The sequence below is a fragment of the Rousettus aegyptiacus genome, unplaced genomic scaffold (genome assembly GCF_014176215.1).
Source record: "Rousettus aegyptiacus isolate mRouAeg1 unplaced genomic scaffold, mRouAeg1.p scaffold_m13_p_15, whole genome shotgun sequence".
Classification (NCBI taxonomy): Eukaryota; Metazoa; Chordata; class Mammalia; order Chiroptera; family Pteropodidae; genus Rousettus; species Rousettus aegyptiacus.
Genome location: NW_023416290.1, coordinates 57,136,706 through 57,156,169, shown reverse-complemented (window position 1 = coordinate 57,156,169; position 19,464 = coordinate 57,136,706). Strand labels below are relative to the sequence as shown.

General features: G+C 49.6%; 1 protein-coding gene across 5 annotated transcripts in view; it reads right to left on the bottom strand.

Annotated features, from left to right (window-relative positions):
* Positions 1-19,464, bottom strand: part of KHDRBS3 (KH RNA binding domain containing, signal transduction associated 3) — a 96,593-nt gene that overhangs the window by 34,155 nt on the left and 42,974 nt on the right. For all 5 annotated transcript variants that reach the window (XR_004954679.1, XM_036233054.1, XM_016145626.2 and 2 more), the window contains exons 4-6: positions 14,478-14,624; positions 10,298-10,437; positions 3,148-3,343 (exon numbers count right to left, since the gene is read on the bottom strand). Coding sequence is in view for 4 of the 5 variants with exons in the window: in XM_036233054.1 (XP_036088947.1) it covers positions 3,148-3,343; positions 10,298-10,437; positions 14,478-14,624 (483 nt within the window). In the remaining variant the exon portion in view is untranslated. The remainder of the gene's footprint in view (positions 1-3,147; positions 3,344-10,297; positions 10,438-14,477; positions 14,625-19,464) is intronic.

The following is a 19,464-nucleotide window of genomic DNA, read 5'->3' as shown; positions in this document are numbered from 1 at the left end:
GGGCGAGGCCCCCCGTGTCGGCCTGTCCCTCGGCCCTCGCGGGGCCCACGTGGGAGAGACGAGAGGGCTCAGACAGAGACTTCTACTAGCTCTGAACATGTAGATTTCAGGCGAAGTGACGAAAATGGACAAGACTTTGGTGAATAAAACTGCCTTGCAGAGGGTCTGGGGACCATGCACCTACCTATTCAGAATGTGTGGGTGTTCCGTACGAGAGTGGAAAGCAATTTATCAAATGCAGTTTCACTTCTGAAATTCATATGCAAATTGGGCTCTGGCAGGAAGCATCAAACTTATCTTTTTGTGCAATTACACCAACATTCTGAATTGTTAAAAGTGCTCTCACTGACTGTATTCCGGGGAGCACTAATTAATTTGTCAGTTATTTAATTATTTGTTCATAAAGTAATGAATCAATGTCATTTTGGAGAGAGGTACTTCTTGTTCTCAAAAAAGAGATGAGAAGTCACTGTAATTATGTCTAATTTTACTAAGTTAAAAACAGAGCAGAAGGTCCCAATTTATACTCAAATGGTTGAAAACACATCACTATCTGTTTTCTTCTTTTTTGGAAAAATGCTAATTATGCGGAATTGCTTTGTTTGCTTAGAGCAGTTCTTAAAAGACAAGTATTCACAGAAAGAAGGCCTTGGTCTCACCAATGGCTAGCCCATTCTACTCAAATGGCTACCGTGTGTGCCCGATGTACTTTATAGTAATAATCTTCTCAGAATCAAAAGGATTCATTTGCTAACAGATGTTCTTCTCAATGACACACACTCAGGGAATATTTTGTGACAGTGACTCTGATGAAGAACAGTTGGTTCAGATGACATTACAAATGATCAAATACCTTCACTACCCACCTTGAGAAAAATCAGACAAATTTCAAGAGACGCATTTTGACAAGGAAATACCTTCCAATTATCAGGCTTTCTCACTTGGGCTAATAAAGCACATTCTTAGAACGGGTATACTATAACTATTTACTAAAAATAATTTGAAGATATACCACTTATTTTTTATTGGGTCTAAAACTATATTGGGATACTTCCATTTTTATACACACAATCTGAAGAACCTTGAGTACTTTAAGGACTGAAATACATACTTTCTCAAAAAAAGCAGTTATGGCAGGATTTGAAAGAATAAGATTCATCCCATTTTTTTGTTTTGTTTAAATAAGCAACAGATACGATTTCATCTTTTACTCTGGAAATAATGGCCTCGGTTACTAAATGTTAAGGGAAAGCTAAAAGGAAAAGTAAATTGGATTGGATATCTATAACCAAACAACTTCTACAGAAATACATCCTTTATCACTACGAGCGTATTTCGGGATCTTTAAAAATTACATTTCTGAGTTCCAAAGGAATGATGAGCCTTTTTAAAATGCCGAGATGCTCTGAAATCCTTAAATAGTAAAAACGCCATTTAAATTTTTTGCCAGTAAATGAAATAATAGTGGCGCTCTGTTTATTACAGTGTCGCAATCTTCACCTCATCTCATTCTCCCTAACGGTCCTCCATTTCCACTTGCCCGCTTACGGCGGCTGGAAAGCCGAGAGCTGCGGGGTGCCGAGGGCCGCAGGGGCCGTTAGCGGCACGCGCTGTCGCGGTCTCACGCGCTTCTGCTGAGGGCGAGAGCTGCCGCGTTTCCTCCAAAGACGAGGCGATTCCATCGTCCTGGCCGGCAGAGCCCTGCGCTCTCCTTGTTTTCGTTTTAATAAAACACTGGTTCGCGAAAGAACGCGGGCCTTGAAATGTGACTCTCCCTTCTGCTGCCTCTTGACACTGACTTTCGTGGCCCTCTGTCCTCATTTATGCAACGGGATCGCGATGCCTCGCGGAGCGGCCGTTGAGGACGTGACGTAACGGGCGGGACGGAGCCCCGGGGAGAGGCCGCGTCCTTCCCCAACTGTATGGCAAGATGGTGAAACCGCATTATGAGGTCCGTTACATGGAACTCACTGGGCTCCCAGTATGCGCTCTGTGCCGAGCACCGAGGGATAAACGCTGTCTTTCCTATCTTTCCAGAAGCACGGTCTAGACAAGGGAGACACCTGTGATGTCTCTGTAGGTCGGCCCTGACCGCCTAAGCCCAGAAGGACATACGGAAGAGAGCCGGAGGAAGACAGACAGACGAGCACTCCAGGCAGAGAAAGGTCTGGAAGCCTGAGAGGGCACAGCATGATCGGAGAATCATGAAAGGTTCACTACGTCCACGAGGAAGACTTTGATCTTCCCAGCGGCCGCAGATGAAGCTGAGAGGCCGTCCGCGGCCCAGGGGAGATTTCTGGAACCGTCCAGAGACGGTGCAAAGAGGGGCCGAGCGCCTAGCGCGAGACCTGACTGAGGTCAAACACGAAAAGCGGCCGGTTCTCGCCTTTCGGCCGAACACGGCTTCCCTGTCCGCGACGGCAGCTCTCCTTCCCATACTTCAATCACTACCACGGAACATCCATCCACTGCTGACGCTCTTCCTGTGCGGGAAGCTGAAGAGTTACGGGAGGAATCCCAGGCGATCTGCATTCCTGTTAAAGAGTTCCTCTCCCCCTCCACCCGCCCCCGCCCCCGCCCAGTGTTCAGGGTTCTCCTTCCCTTCTCTTACGTTAAGTCGGTCTACGAACCATGTCGACGAACTATACTGAATGGTGAAATGAAAAGCTGATTTGCATTAATTTGAAAAACCGTGCACTTTTGTTTTCCTCACTAAAAAGATTTTCCACTAAGAATCCATATTCAGCAGCAGAGCTTAAGTGGAAACACTTCAGGGCAAAAACAGCTTGGTACATGCAGGCAATTATTTTTTAAATGATTGGATTACTAAGAGGCGACCTGGAGAGGACTATGAAAGAATGTTACATTAAGATCCTATAAGACCTTGACAAAACGTCTCCTTGATCTCAGTCTTGAACCTCCCACCATCCGAACTCATCTTCCACATCTTCGATTTAAGCCATTCAGTGGAAGAGATTATTTCTTTTCTGTTTTCCACAGCTCTGGCACCAAGTGCTTACAAGTGATACACGCTGCTGCACTCGGACCCGAAGGCCGGTGGCCGAGGCCACTCGCTGCCACACCCCACCGTACATCTGGACCGCGTCGATCACAGCACCGGAGCTGACGCCCGACCCCTTCACTTACGTAATCTCCGTAGGCCTCCTGCGACGGGGGTGGCGGTGGAGGCCTGTACCCCGCTGGGGGGACCCCTCTTGCTCTGGGGGTGAGAAGGCCTCTTGCCCGACTCGCTGGCCCTCTCGTGGAAAGGACTCCCCTGGAGGTCGGCGTCCCGCGTGGCACCCCAACGCCAACTGGCCGGGCCGTGGCTCCTCCCCTTCCCCTGCGAGCAAGGGCGGAGGTCAGATTAGCAATGTCTGTCATGTGCTCTAACGTTCCGTCGTTCACATGCATTCACACCTCGGAAAAACCAATGTTCCATACTTCCGTAAAAAGAAATAAGGGAACCATGTGCAAAGTAAAAACGAAAGCAAGAGAAGAAACAGGTGTCCACCAGAAAGAAGTCAAGTCATCGAGGCAACACGTCCAGCTGCCGTAAACACGGTTACATCCAAGAAGCTCCGAGACCAGTTCCTGGCTAGGACGCGGGGCCGGAAGCTATGGTGTCGTGTCGGGTCCCACCCAACTTTCGCCCCGACATTACGAGGCGGGCCTTATTCAGCTTGTCCATGAACAAGGCACCTGAGGCCCAGACGGATCTGAAAACTGTCTGGGAACACGGCGAAGCCGCCCAGCAAAGCCAGGGACCAGTATGTAAGCGGTCACTCCAAGAGGGGTTAAAATGTACTTTACCAAACAAATCTACTATGCAGTCATCTAAAATACCACCTTTAAGTTAGACAAAGAAAATATTTTCCATTCGTGTATTTCTAACGTAAAATATGAGACTTGAAGGCAGGGGGAAGGGAGGCGGCAGCTGTAAGAACGGCTGAACTCAGGCAAACACTGGAGGAAACGTGCCAGGGCTCTGGAGAAACCCCAGTGCACAGAGGACCCCCGAGCCCCCGCCCGCGGACGCCGCGCTCCACACCAGGAGGGCTACAGCCCGCGACGCGCTGCCCACGCATGGACGGTCTCCCTCTTCTCGACGTGAGTCGGGACACACGGTGACAAACTCGACTTCCAAAACAACAGAGAGAATTAACGAAGCGAAAGCTGATTCTCTGAAAATATCCATAGCACCGATAAGCCTCTGGGCAGGCTAAACAAGAAACAAAAAATCAGATGGAAATGGGGTCATCACTACCGAGGTCGGGGACATGAAGGGTGATGGAGAGAGAGAAAGAACAACTCCGGCCCACAAACTTGTGAACTTAGACGAACCGACCTAATCCTCGGAAACAAACGACCGGATCTCACATGAGGAGAGTTACGTTATCCAAAAAAAGACTTGTCTATTAAAGAAATGAAATTAGTAATTTATACTCCTCCAAAAAAGAAAGCTCCTGGCCCAGATGGCTTCACAGGTGAATCTTGTCAAACACCAAAGGAAGAAATTATATCAGATCCCTACAACCTTGTCTAGAAAGTGAAACCAGGGGACACTTCCTGACTCACTTTGCGAGGCTGACCACTGGAAGAGCCTCCTCAAAATTACTTCTACGACACTAGTCCAGGCTGGGACTGGCCTGGGCCAGCCAGGGAGGACAGTTTGGCCTTGAGCCCTGATGGGACCTGTCTTAGGAGTTTCCTCTCAACATTTTTTTTTTTTTTCTGAGACTCCATCTGGGAGCCACAACTGGCCTAGGGTTGAGGGGGACAGGGCGGCCTGTGGAGGGTGGCATGGGGCTGGCGTGGCCGCTCTCTGGCCTCCCTAGGAGGAGATGTATTATTATTATTCTAGGCCATAAAATTCGGTACAGTAAACGTGGTTGTCCAGACCAAGGACACTGGTGTCAGATCTGAATTCGAATCCTGACTGTACCCACCAGCTTAACTTCTGCCTTCCTGTTGTTCCAAGTGATCAAGAGTCTGAACATTCCGGCCAGTTTCCTCAGCTGTGGCTTGGGGTGTAGAACTCGTTTCTCCCTGTCGTTGCGAGGGGAAGACGACACAGGACATACAGAGTGTTTCGCTCTCCCTATTCAATGCAGATCAACGATTTACACAAGCTTCGATCTGCCTGAACTCTACCGACAGACACTGTAATTTCTACAGCGTCGTTCATCTTTTTATCCCCAGTATAATATATCTAGAAATTTTTCGATGGGATTAGAGGAAAAAACGTAGCTTCCACTTGCGGCGCATCTAACTCCTGTGTGATATTTCAGTTCGTGTGTGGATAGTCAAACTAACTTAGGCTCCTTCTTCCTTCTCTAATACCCCAGGACTATATGGGGCCACAAAACATTCAGCATGTCTTTTGAATATACAAACTTCCGTCTTCCACCAAATTGAGAAATGTTAAGTCTATACATTCAGGGAGCTCACAGTTCTTTCCATGGTCACCCACACTGTTAGACTGTGTGCCCGCTGGGTGCATGGAATCTCACTAAGTTCTCTGCTACAGATTTCCAGACAAGTCATTGGTACACGCGGCTCCAGGTGCCCATCTATCGAAGATGCTTTGAAGATCCACGTTTAAGTGTGTGAAATTCCGCGGGAATGGTGGTAAGCAGCGGGGCGGGCGTGGCTTTGAATGCGACTCTGGCGAGAGGAGGGCGTGACGGGGAGTGGCATGCTACCCTAGAAGTCCCGTGGCACCGCGAAGCATTCGCTCGACGCTACGAACGGGGCTCGGGAGAGAGCTGAGCGGAGGGGCTGATAACCCGGGGCTGCGGGCCGCAGAAGGACCCGGTAGCTGAGCTTGATCACGACAACCAACGGGGGTTGATTTCCTTATTTTCACCCTGCGAAACGGATTCAGGTTGATAGAATCAGGGTGGAACCCCGCTCAGAATCAGGGTGTGGAAGAGCAGAAAGACGTGACTGAGCCTCGCAACCGGATGGATGAGTGCGGCCGTAACGGTTCTTTCTGTTTGCATTTTCTCGGCAGGGTGACCACGGTTTCTGGTTTTGACACTCAGACATAAAAAATAATCTAGAAAAGGTTTTGTAGCGGACAGCTAAATTTGTGGAACAAGGGCTTTAAAGGACTGAATTCAATACATTAATGAGGAACTAATCACTTAGTTGATAAATGAGAGGTTTTAAGATGTAGGGGGAAAAGCACGTGCCTTGGGTCCCCACACAGCCACGCTCAACTCGAACTCTGTCACGCGGCTGCTTGGCCTGGGCTTCCCCATCTGTGAAACGGGGCTGATGGCAAGCGCCACTTGCAGGGTACCTGTGCGAGGTTCCCTCACGGGACGCAGAGTGCCAGGCCTGGAGCGGGCGCTCGTCGGCAGGCACTCTCCCGCAGACCTCGCCCGGGCCGCCGTCCTGACGCCGCCCTGTGGCTGCTGACCGAAGGTCGAGGGTAGAGCGGGCAGGAGAGGTGACTCACGTCCCTCTTCGCCTCAGTGCTTGGCAGCGCCACGTTTATGTGCAATGTCTACGTGTCCGGTGACGCGGTCCGGCAGAGGAAGGGTAAACGTGAACCACGCTGTTTGGCTCTCATCTCTCAATTTTACACGAGGCGAAAGAAGAGGGTGAAGAGACGTGCTCGGTGGCAGTGGCCCTGAGGGCTCCGGCGAGCCGGCTCCGGGGTCACGCGCGGGGGGACCTGGGCCTGGGGAGGGGCGGGCAGGCGGGTGCCCGCGGGGCGGAGCATCGGGGCCCCTGCCGGCCACCAGTGGCGTCACAGTGAGAAAAGCTGTCTCGGGCTCGGGGTGAGGCCCACGCCTGAGGAACGACAACTAGAGGGGTCACTTACCTCCCCTAGAGAATCCGTAACGCGTCTGACAACGTTTCTTTGTGTCTGTGAGCGTTTTTCAGAGAGTAAAGCTTAATCGTCCTGAGTTCTTCTTTTTGTCGTTTTTGTTTTGTTTTGTTTTGTTTTTGCCAAGGCTAGATGGAAGGGAAAGGCGAAGGCGGCCTGTAGTTATAATTCCTCAGGGGCGCGGACGGAGACTGCGACTCCTCCGTGGATGGCCCCGGCAGCCCCGACTCTGAGCGCCCGTCGGGATCACGAGAGGCGGGTCCGGGGGCGGCAACACCCCGCCGTGTTCGGGCGCACCCTCACCTCCCTCCCGGGGCCTGGTTTGGGGGCGCGTCTGAGTCACGAGGCGGGGGCACTGAGATGCTGAGTCTCCCGCACGCGCTCAGGCGGCTGGCCGGCTGCTGGGGGCTTCGATCCAGACGGCACAGACCTGCTATGACAGCTCTCGGCCACCTTCTTTTTCCTGTGATCCATCCAATCTTCAATGTAATTTTATAAAAATACTGTTTTTTTAAACAGAGCAACTGTGGACTATGCATGAGACAGATCGGAGGCAATGTGTTCTTCTCTCTAACAACTTACGAAGTGGTGATTAGTAGAACTGCTGGCAAGGTAACCGTGTGAGAAAGCACGACCTCTTCTAAAGCGCGGGAAACATACTGACCTTTTTTTCCATCCAGACAGAGAGCTTATCCCTCGCTTTGAACCCTGTCCTTGACTTCCAGCTCTAGCTGATGGCATGTTTTCATCTTTTCATTTGAAAACAATAGCACAAATCTTTACCCCCTATCGGCCCTATTTCTGCCTTGGGGACAATGAGGCACGTGACTTCTCCCCCTCTGAAGCCACACATTTTTCTCTTCCTGTCTCCGGGTCATCACCTCCAGTACGGGGTCCGAGAGCACCTGCACAGGGAGGAACGAGATGCCAAGGGCTGAGGGAGAAACTCAGGGCGGCCTCGTGGCAGGGAAAAAAAAAAGGCAGAGAAACTCGTTTCCAAGGCAAGTCCGCCAATGCCCTGGCCGGGACGTGGGGCGGGCGTGCCGAGTACGGACGTCCAGGCTTCCGTGACGACACGTGGTGTAGACTCAGAACCGGAAGGGGGAGGGGAGGGGAGGGCAGGGGAGGGCAGGGTGACCGCCCCGACCGACCACGTGGTTGCCTGTCCTGAGAAGGCGCATCCCGGAGGGAACCAAACAATTCAAGTAACGTCCTCCTAAGGTGTTTTCAATGGAAAGTTTGTCTCATGGAAGAAATATATTAACGTTTTTCCTATCTATGCCCTTTCCTCAAAAAAAAAGGATCTTTAAATGAAATACCTATGGCCCAGATACTAACTCGCTCTTCGGTTTTCCTGATAACATTTCTCATAGCCTCCAACGCTAGGAGGAAAACTATATCGTTTCAGTCATTAAAACAACCTTCGGCGTCTACGCCCTCGTCCGGGATCCATCTTAAGGGGAACAGGCCCCACGTGAAAGTCGAGGTGGATGAGGGAATGAGGGGGACAGTGTCCCATGCGGTCCCGCGGTTTGCGACGTCGCGCAGCGCCCCCCAGGCAAAGCGGCTGTGCCTGCTCTTTGTTGGTCACAGCAAAGGCCGAAACACCAGGGGCACGAAGGCGTGACACCCTTGATCGCAGTGCGGCACGGGCTGACGTGGGACCAGAGACGGTCACCTCCGCTGGCAGTTCGTGAAGCGTCCAGAGGACGCTGCTGATGATGGGGGTCCCACGAAAGTCTCCACGGTGCCACGGCGATGCCGTGAGTTTGCGGCCGCCCCAGCACGGTGACGCGTAGCTCGGGAAGTGCAGCCATGAGCGCTGATAACACCGGGGGCGGCAGTCCAAGGAGAGCAGGGTGAGAGGGGCAGGCGGATGTCTGAAGGGGCCGCAGCTAAAAACGTCCCCGGTTCGAAGGAAGCTAATAAAGGCCTCGAGTGACGAGGCCAGCCCAACGTCCTAGGTTAAAACGAAGCCACCACATCCAACACCCAAGACTGAGTGAGGAACGCGTCTTTACAGATTAGAAAGGCAGAGGACGTTTGCTTTGTTCGCTTTTTCTTGCTGCGGTGTCTGGCATCAAGTTCAGGGAGATGAGACCACCTGCGACGTGGGAGAAAGGGCCAGAGCGAAGGCCGGCGGGCGAGCAGCCCAGAGGGTTCACACGGTCTAGCCTGGACCAGGGCAGCAGGCGACGTGGGGCCGAAGACCCGCAGAGAAAACCAGGAAACAAGCCAAAAGTGCGTTGCCTGGAGCGACCGAGTCTCCATCCGCGCTGCTTCCCTGATCTCCCCACCCCCCACCCCCCACCCCCCACCCCCCACCCCACCCCCCACCTCACCCCCGCATGTGCTGGAGCCTGTGGGAGGGGTCGGGGGCCATGGATCCCCGGCGATGCCGCCTGGACAGGCTGGGAGGACAGGAACGCCCTCATCTCCTCAACCCTAACACAGTCCCAGGTTCCCTCCTTTGAAACCGCCATGAAAAGGTTTTATTAAAGCAGTTACGACTTCCCACCGCAGGGCTGCGTTTTAGACCCTTCGCATCTCTTGGCAGAAAGGTATTCTGAAGTGGTGCGTGGAGAATGTTCGTGAGGATTCCGGGAGTAACCGGTTCCACGGTGAAGTTCCAAGGTGGTGACCCCCTTGTGACCATTCCCACACGGCTAAGTCAGCCGTGGGACAGACAACAACCACATTGACAGAAAACACAGTGAGTGGTCAACGCCCGACCGGGACGAGCCGAAGGGATTCGCTGTCTTCAGGGACTGACTCGGCAACTCTTGACCGAGTGGGCACCACACGCCGGGTACTAGGGACCCTGGGGACCTGTCCATGACCTCCGCGGGTCGAAGTGATAATGAGGAGACACCGAGGAAAATGTGAACAAACAACAGAGGTAGATCTAGTTTGATAAATGCTATTGGTACCGAAGACAGGGTGTCGTGGACCGGGTCTGGGCCGGGAGACGGATGCTTTAAACAAGACCACGATCGCAAGTCCCCACGTGCGTTGAGAATGCAGTGCCGAGGGGGGTGGCGGCGAGGCGGCCGGGAGACCACGCCTTCCGGGGCGAGGGACTCGGGAAGGGAAGGAGCTGGACTCGTTCAGGGTCACAAAGGCTCCAGGCCAGTCCGGCTGGGGTGCCCGAGATGGCAAGGCAGAAGGCCGGATGGGGGTAGCCAGGCGACGGGCCTGCGTGTCCGGGAGTATAGGTTTTCTCCTGCCCTCAGAGGATGCACGGAAGGATTTCGAGCACGGAGGAAAGAACACCTAACTCAATTTTAAAAGAGGATTAAGATTGTAAATGAAAACGGGGGGAGTGGTGGGCATTAGATTAGAAAGGACGGGAGGAAGGACGGAAGACAGACACTGAGCCGCCCGCCCGCCCGCCCGCGGAGCGCGCGCGCGCGCGGGGACCGCGGCCACGGCGCCCGAGGACGATGACGCGCCCACCTGGTGACGGCCGGGGCGGGCGCCCCTCGCGCGCGCAGGGCGGTCTTCCCGCGGGCCACCGGCGCGTCCGCGTTCTCCGAGCCGCCGTTCAAGTACGTCAACTCCTGGAGCTGCGCCTGCCGGATCTCGTCGTTGTAGTCCTGCGGGGCAGACGGCAGAGTGGGTGACGGAGCTCGGGCAGGGAACGACACAGAGGCGGCCAGGACGAGAGGCACGCGATGTTTAATCGATCAAAAAAAAATTTAAAAAAGGTGAGGGAAATAGTCGAAGTCGTAAAACGAGATCTGCGTTTGTTCCAACGAAAATGTATCGCTGTATTGTCATAAAAGGGGGGAGGAAAAAACAGACCGTTTTTCCCCAAGACTAAAATTTTCTACAGCCAGCCCTAACTCCCTCCCCCAGGTGTGATTTCCAAGTCAAACATTCATACTAAAATTAAAATGCCACGTAACAGGTATGTGGGCATCGCTATTCCCAGCCAGTTCAGCCAGTCGTCATCGAGCATCTACGATGTGCCACATGACAGGAGACCGGGAGGAGCGGGCACGGTCCCTCCGGCCACGGGACTTAGAGCCAGGGGAGGAGGAAGACACACGCGGATTCACTGAAATCAGGACCCGGGACACATGGTTTCTGGGCATCTCCATCGGTCACCGCACGAGAGCAGCGCTCGGCGCCCAAACGGAATACCTCGTCCCGTCCTTGAAAACGTGCTCCTCTTTGCCTTCTTTTACTGTCCCAAGGTCCGACTGAGAAACTTCAGGCGTTACCCTCTGACTCCTCCCCTGTCCTTGATTTCCCCAGCGCCACTCAATCATCAGCAAGAAGTGTGTGTAATAAATAAAAGTGTGATCTGTTTCACATAAAAGGAGGACATAGGTCTAAATATTCAAAAAGGAATGTCACCTGACTCAGCTGTGGGGAGTAAGAGGCCGGGTCTCCACAGGAAGCATCATGCGAGCACAGGTGAGAACTCGCTGGCCAGAGGAGGGCTGGCAGAGTGTTCCAGACAGAGACCAAGAGAACGATAACACATCCAGGGAACAGGAAGTAGTGCTACCTGGTTGGATTTTAAAAGCGACTGGGGGCTTAAAAGTGGAGGGGAAACCCGAGGCCAAATCATGCAAAGCCTTAAGTCGTTTTAAGTATTACCTGCAATGTCTAAAACTGAAGGTACTTACAAAAGCATTTCATCGCTTTAAAGGGGTGAGTTGTGTATTTAGGGCTGTGTTTTGGAAAGATCATCCCAGCATTAATGTACCTGGATAACAAAGACTGACAAAACGCTACACCCTGAAACACAAAAGCTTCTCAGTACACCCAGAACGTCCTCCAGGCCAGACCGGGTGCTGAGCCACAGCACAAGCCTCGCAATCAAAGTCCATTCTCTGACCATAATGGAATAAATTAGAAATCCATTAAAGAAGGAAATCCGGGAAGTTCACACATATGCAGAAATGAAAGAACATAATCAAAATAACCATTGGGTCACAATGGAAATCCACAAGGAAAATAAGAAAATATCCTGAGATAAACGAACATGAAAACACAACACACCGATATTTCTAGGATGCATGTAAGGCAGTGCTTAGAAAAAAATATATAGCTTTAAATGCCTGTATCTAAAAAAATGAAGGATTTCAAATAAATAACCTAAACTTTCACCTTCAGAAAAGAAAATATAAAGCCAAAGGAAAAAAAAAATACAAATTAAACCAGAAATAAGTTAAATAGAGAACAGAAAATAGAGAAAAATCAATAAAACCAAAAATTTAGATCAACAAAACTGACAAAGCTTATAGTTTTTGCACCATCATAAAGTCAAAAAATTCTAAGTTGAAACATCGTAAGCCAGGGACCATCTGTACTAAAAACCAGTGCACTGTATACTTGATACAGGGAAATTTTTATGGTGTGTAATTTATAGCTCAATAGAGGTATTAAAGGACAAAAATTACGCTGGAGGCAGAAATACAGACGAAAGCTCTGAATTCCACTATGTGCTTAAGACGGTGTAGAGTAGGAAGAGGCAGGAAAGATGAAGAAATGTAGGTGTGGAGCTATTTCTAATGCTTAGTTTCAGTAGAAATGGCAACACACTGGAAAAAGGGGGTAGACGAGCAAAGCCCAGACTGCCGGTTGGCTTCTGAAAGATAAGGATCGGTAACAGAGGGTAGAGTGACGCAATCAGTTTGCCCGTCGCACAAAACAACTTGAAACATCCTATAACCATCACTCGTAGGGGTTGGAGGTTTAGAAGTTAAAGATATGAGCCACGAAGTGTCACTTGGGCCCTGTGCATTGCAGAGAGGGGCCTGTGATCAAGGCTGGCCCTGGGCAGGCTCTCGGGAGAAAACCCCTGAGCCCGGGGGGTCCCGCCTGCTGTGCGAGGCTCTGTATGCCTGAGCTCCACGGCACGCTGTACCGTTCGGCCAGGTGAGTCTATGCTAGCATTGTGATCGGGGGGACCATTTGTTTCGGCTTGCCAAGTGGGGTGGTGGTGCTGGGCACCGGTGGCTGAGGTCAGGTGCACGGGCGCCGTATGCCCGTGTGACCGATCCCCTGAAAAGACCCTCACCACTGAGGCCCAGGTGAGCTGTCACACGCAGATGCCGGGAGAGCCAAACGTGTCCTCGTGCGACTCCCCGGGAAGGGGCACCGGGAAGCCTGGGCCCGCCCGGTTCCTCCCGGATTTCGCTCACGCTCCTTTTCTCTTTGCTGATTCTGATTTGTGCCCTTCTGTCGAGATAAACCATAATTGTAGAGTGCAACAGGTTTTCTGAGTCCCGCGAGTCCTTCTAGAGAATTCCTGAGCCTGACGGTGGTTGCTGGGAACGCCCGGGCAAGACTTCACTTGCAGACAAAGGCCAGCAGTAAGCAGGGCCGGCCGGGGCACAGAGCAGGCTCAGGACAGACGGAGCTGTGAACATCGGCATGACGTGGCGGGCATGAGGCCGGCCACAAGGCGTGCCAGGCCTGCGAGGGGCGAGCAGGTGACCGCATCCCGAAAGCCACGGGGAGTCAGTGTGGCATTCGCGTTCGGCCGAGCTGCCAAGTGGTAACCCCATGGGACGTGCTCCCAAGAAGGGCGCTCCTGACTTCAAGAACAGCAGTTTTGTTAAAAGCGGGGTGCATCTGGGCTCCATTTCTGTGGGATCGACAGTGAATGTGAGTAAATCACAGACACAGAAAAGGCAGGCAGCGACTTCTGGTCACAGGGCTCCCGAGAGGAAGCGGGAAGGACCGGCTGGAGGGAGAGACGGGCGGCAGAAGACACAGAAGGACATCTGAGTGTGAATAAAGGACTTAGAAGAGGGGACTTTCTGAATTTAGAAAAAAATAAAATCTCTGTAGTAAATCCATTTTTAAAATACACTCTCTTCTTTTCAAAAGTGAATGCGAAAACTGATTTGAAGCTTGTAGAAGAAGACATTGTAAATAAGAAAAAATATGACTACCAATCAAAAACAAAGCAGGAGGAAGGGAATTAGGGCACTGTGATTAGCAGGGAAGGCTAAGGATTAGGGGTCCAGGTTGTACTGTAAACATGGCCTCTTTCTCTGATTTATTTAGGGCATTGCGACCTCAGAAGAGTCATCTGGATCTATCGTTATTTCAACCTATCTAAAATAAACTTAGAAATATGTTCTCTACCATTTTACCTGAAACGTGTGAAGATTAATAAATTATTTGTAAAGCACACTCTAAATAAAACGTGCTACATAAATGCTAAATATTTGCCCTGCTGGCAAGTGTCAGGAGGCGTGACACGGGACTGTGTGTGGATAAAAACAGATTTGTGCAAGAAGAACTTCACTGGGGCCCTTTTCAGAAATAAGCGGGGGCGCTAAGAAGTTTGCCGGACAACGATGAATTCGTGAAGTGACTTTGGCGTCACAAAAATGTTTAGGACTTGGAGCCCCACGACTTGGACAAGGGACTGTGCTCTTCGACATGCTTAGCCACGTGACCTCAGCAGTATTATTTCACCTTTTTAAAAACTGTCACCTCACATATGGAGAAGGAATAATGCCAAGGACTTCACAGGCGCACTGTGAGGTCGTCTTGCAATGACGTACATGAAGCCCCTTAGCAAAGTGCCACGCAGACAACAATCGAGGATTAAAATAAAGGAAGAACTCAAAGGTACAAATTAATGATCGTGAAAAACTGCACTAACAGGAATGAGAAACTTTTTGATTTCTTCCAAAGCATGTCCCATCCGGGCATACGCTTCCGCTGGAGGAGCGAAAACTTCGATGAGAACGTGGAGGTCATCGTTCAGGTGGAAGTACTTGGCTTCTCCACTTTTCCTCAACTCTTCTTCCTGCACAAAGAAAAGCCATGGTTAAGAGGGTGTCATTGTACAAAGAAAAAGAAAAAGGAAATAAACGCTACCCAGAGCCCGTCTACAACCACGCCACCCTGAACCAGCCCGATCCCATCTGATCTCAGAAGCTGAGCAGGGTCAGGCTTGGTTAGTACTTGGATGGGAGACCACCTAGAAGACCAGCTGCTGTAGGCATAAAAACAAAACAAAACAAAACAACAAAACAAAACAAACAAACAAAAAACAAAACAAAACACAACACTAGCCAGAGCCATTTGGCACACGGTTGTTGCAGGAGAGTCACTCAACAGAAAGTACCACCTCGTTAAGTCTCCAGCCTGGCAGTCTGGCCACCCGGCCTCTGCCCCTCGCCCTGGCCCCCCTGCCTTCCGGGGTCCCCCTCATTCAACGCCCTTGGGCACTGCACCAACCTCCTTCGTGATTCTCCAGCTGCCCAAGCAACCGCGCTCACCTCTGCACTGGTCACCTGTGTGGCTGTGATGCCATTATGAAATATTTACCACTGTCTATACCAGGCAGCTAAGGGGCTTTATTTACTACTTGGTGATTTCCCTCGCTGAAGGTGATCGCCATGGAGCGGAAACCATGCCTGTCTCGCTTGGTGCTGCTCTCTGTCTAGAAAAATGCGTGGCATGTAGCAGATGCCCACCGCATATCTACTGAATGAATGCCTAAACAGTATTTATTCATTCACTTTTAAGTCCATTTGCTTATTCATACATGATTCGAAAAGCATTTCTCGAGGCCAGGCACTATATTCTATGTGAGGATGAAACAGTGAATAAGATAAATGAGAGATTTTGTTATGCAATTTTACATAATTATGATTAACATTTTTTACACTTTTTTGTTGCTGTTTATACAATGAAACTCAGGGGGAAACTGGGAGATTTGAAAAAAAAAAAAAACGGATAATTAAGGGACTACTGATTTTGCTCCATTATCTTTTCGTAGCTAGCCTCCATCAGGATGGCGATCACAGAATCTGGGTTTCGGAATAGTCTTTGTTTCCAACATTAAAATCAGACAGACAGATTCAGATCAGTAGGAATGTACATCTAAAACGATGTCCAGTAGGTAGAACACCTTGCCAGAATCCCCCCAAAAACCTATCCCAAGAGAGAGAGAGAGGAGGACCCAGGAACTCCCGGTGACATTATTGTTTAATTCCGCCATTAGCTGGGAGGCCAAAAAGGCACACACACCCTCGACTTCACTCTTTAGCTGTGACTTCTATGACGTAACTAATCCGAATTCTTACAAAGAGATATCAGAATGAAAAGGACACAGGATTCAGAGTCAGACACACCTGAATCTTCGCTAGGCTGGTCACAGGTGAGTGTAGGCAGGTTATATGTAATCAGACGTCTAATTTGCAAAATCACTTTGGTGTTCATTAATGTAGGGTCATTGAAAAGACAAAAGGTCCAGCTTTACATAGAAGCCAAGCAAAATAGAGTGTTTATACTGCTAGGTATGTTGCCTTACACTTGGTAGGCACTCGATAAATGCTGGTTTCCTTCACATTTGTGGAAAGTTAGAAATTGAAAGAAAACAAGAAAACTCTGAAGAAAGAACAGATATAAGCTACCATAATATCCTATATATAGCTGCTCTGAAATTTTTCGTGAGTATAGGAAGTACTACCCTTTTACACCAACAATAGACTATTTATTGTTCTAATTAGAACATTTTCAATCATTCGGTCTGATACTCTGCCTTTTGGAGCTGAAGCTTTAGACACTGCATTCTGTGCACAGTAGTTCGTCTCTGAAAGCATGAGCTGCTAAAATAACCACTCCTTACTCTTTTTCTGATACATACCAAAATACTAATTTTAATGAGATTATAACTGTCGATTCACAGTCAAGCCATTTCATTTCTGCCACAGACTTAAGACGGTACGGGGGCTGGGGAGGTTCTCTTAGCATAATCACAGCCCACTGAGTGAGCAGTTCTTGCCAGACTGTTTCATGGTTAATGAGAGGAGGCAATGTGGTGTCTGGGGAGGAACCCAGACTCCGATGTTCTTGCATCCAAATCCTGAATCCAATCTACACTGTGCCACTCCGAGCGGGTTACTTGCTCCTCATTCTGAAGGGGTGATTTTAAATGGTGATAAGAGTGCAGTATCTACTGCTCATAGGGCTGTTGTAGTAATAAAGCAGTTATTATAACAGTAATTAAGAGTGATTAGTAATAAAGGAATTGTGATAATAAAGGAGTTTTGTGTCTAAAGACAAGAAGTTTTTAGAATATGTCTAGCACATAATAAGCACTCAATAAATGATGAACAGTGACTATTATTACGATAATGATAATTATTATTACCCAACTCTAATATTAATTAGTCTATTAGTCTATAACACAGATGGCATGGGCAGAACACCCTACATGCCATGTGTCGCAGAGGGCTCGAAAGACCACAGCGTCACAGCGATCGTTACGCTACGTAACCAGCTAGCACATGTCAGTAATTTGTACCATAATTTCATCAATGTAGCAAACACGAGAAGAAAATGAATTATGTCCCCATTAGAATTTAAATAGTGAACACTTTGAAAATCTAAAAGAATGAGATTTTAATACGAAGTAACGGAATCTCTCTAGAAATAAACATGTTATTAAACAAAGAATGTCTGTCGACTAAATGAAACTAGCGAAGAGGATCCCGGGAACTCAGTATCCAAGAGCTCAGGCAGCGAGGATCTGATCCCGCTATGGCAGATGGGACACCAGCGAGAGGAGGGCTCAGGGAGTCAAAGATGGAAGGACGCCGGGTCCTCGCCCAGGGGCAGCGGGCTCAGTGGACCGTAAGCCCCCGGGGAATGCTTTGCGCCCGTTTCCGGCTGTCCTGATGGGCTATAAATGATCCATCGGTTGCAGAATCCCATATCGATTCTCTGTCTGATGAGGTCAGGGACACAGAAAAGAGAGGTCAGGGAGTGGGTGGGTGGGGAGCGGGCTGGGGAGGAGGCCCAGGTGTGTAAGAGTGAGCGCCGCGGGCAACGCAGAGCAGGCATCCAGTGACCAGCTAGCCGAGGGGACCGATTACGGCAGACACCAAAGCACCTCGACATACCCAGCCTCGGCAACAAAGGGCCCGTGGTGACGGGGAGAGGGGCTGTGCGTGGCCTCACAACGGACGGCCCTCGAAACGGACGACTGGCTGTCCCCACAGCCGTGTGTTGCCACGCTGGCAGTGGAGAACTGCCTCCGGCCCTCGAAACAACGACATGATCCAGAAGGACCACTGAGCCCCGACAGCGAGCCGATAATAATCAGTTCCTTTTCTTCATTCGGACAATGAGTCTTGGGCATTTAATCCAGATAAAGACTTGGGTCCCCCACTCCCCTCTTCCTGTAACGCTATGTGTGGGCGCTGCCTGGTCACCGCCACTAAATGCCACGAGACCCCGCTTCTGGCCAAGGAACCCCATCAACGACAAGCAAAGTGGCTCCACGTCGGCGGGTTTCCCTGGTCACGTCAGGGACCCATTTGCGATGGCCTCATGGAGACTTAACTGAGATACTGGTGAGGGTCAGGGCGCTCGCTCATAAGACACATGATTACTGACCAACTGACCGATACGGGGTTTCATTTCCTCCTCCCCCCAGAACAGACGAGACAGGGGGCCACTCAACGTCCTTAGGGACAGAAACACTTAGGGAGTAGTTAACCTAACCCGGCTGAGAATCAGACTCATTTCACGTACCTACTGAAAGTTTAGCTTAACGCGCCACCCTAAACAGGTGGGGGCCTGGGAATATGTATTTCTAAACAACATCCCACATGAGTCTGACACAGAGCCACGTTTTAAGCAAATAATACAATGAGCCTCCCTGATTAACCCAGATAATACGCTCGGGTTCTCTGAATCTCAGTTTTCTTACAGGTAAAATTTTAAGTGTGTACACACACACGTGTGTATGTTTATTCTCCATCGTTTTTCCAGGGGTAACATGGATTAACGCAAGGACACTTCTCACACAGCGCCTGAGTCACAGTGGCTGTTTGAGAAACGAAAGATAGCTCTTTTATTATGAAAGCTATTATTTACATGAACTTCTTGTGAGGAGGCCGGATTTTACCTAAATAACTTTCTCGTCTGACACACTCATTGCTCAACATTTCACGGTCAGTGACCACTGAATGTAGATTTGGTTCCTAGTGATATAAATCTTTTAACAGTGAAAGAACAGCAAAGTGATAACAGAGAACAACTAAGTGATAGCACACTAGGAAACATGGAAATTTCGTTCGGAATTGGTCTATTTAAGAAAGTGACCAATAAAAATAAGTCAGTAATTTTTGCTTATTAAAAAAGGAAGCAGTTAATGTGAACACATCCAAGTAGAATAACTATGTGTGAGCCATTATTAAAACGTTTAAAATCAGTTTTAACGTGATAAAATACATGGGATGTTGAATGAAGGGCGAAAAGGGCAAACAAAATATATACTTTATAAATTCAACTACGTGAAACACAGGCCTAGAGAAAGACCCCGAAGAACTATTCTAGAATGGTAACGGTGAAGGTGAGATTGACCGCAGGCAACCTTCATCTCTCTTCATGAGAATTTCAACGTCAATGAAATCTGCAAGGTACCGAGCTGCTTCTAGAATCAAAACCAGAGGTACTGTTTTATTTTATAAATGATGATAACAATTACAGATGCAGGTTTAAGATACTACATATTCTGACGCATTGGCCAGAATGACTCAATTTGCTAAGCGGCATCATCAATGCATCTCCTTATATAATATATTTTCACATAATCCCACCTGAGACTCTAGTCAGCTTTCACGTAACGT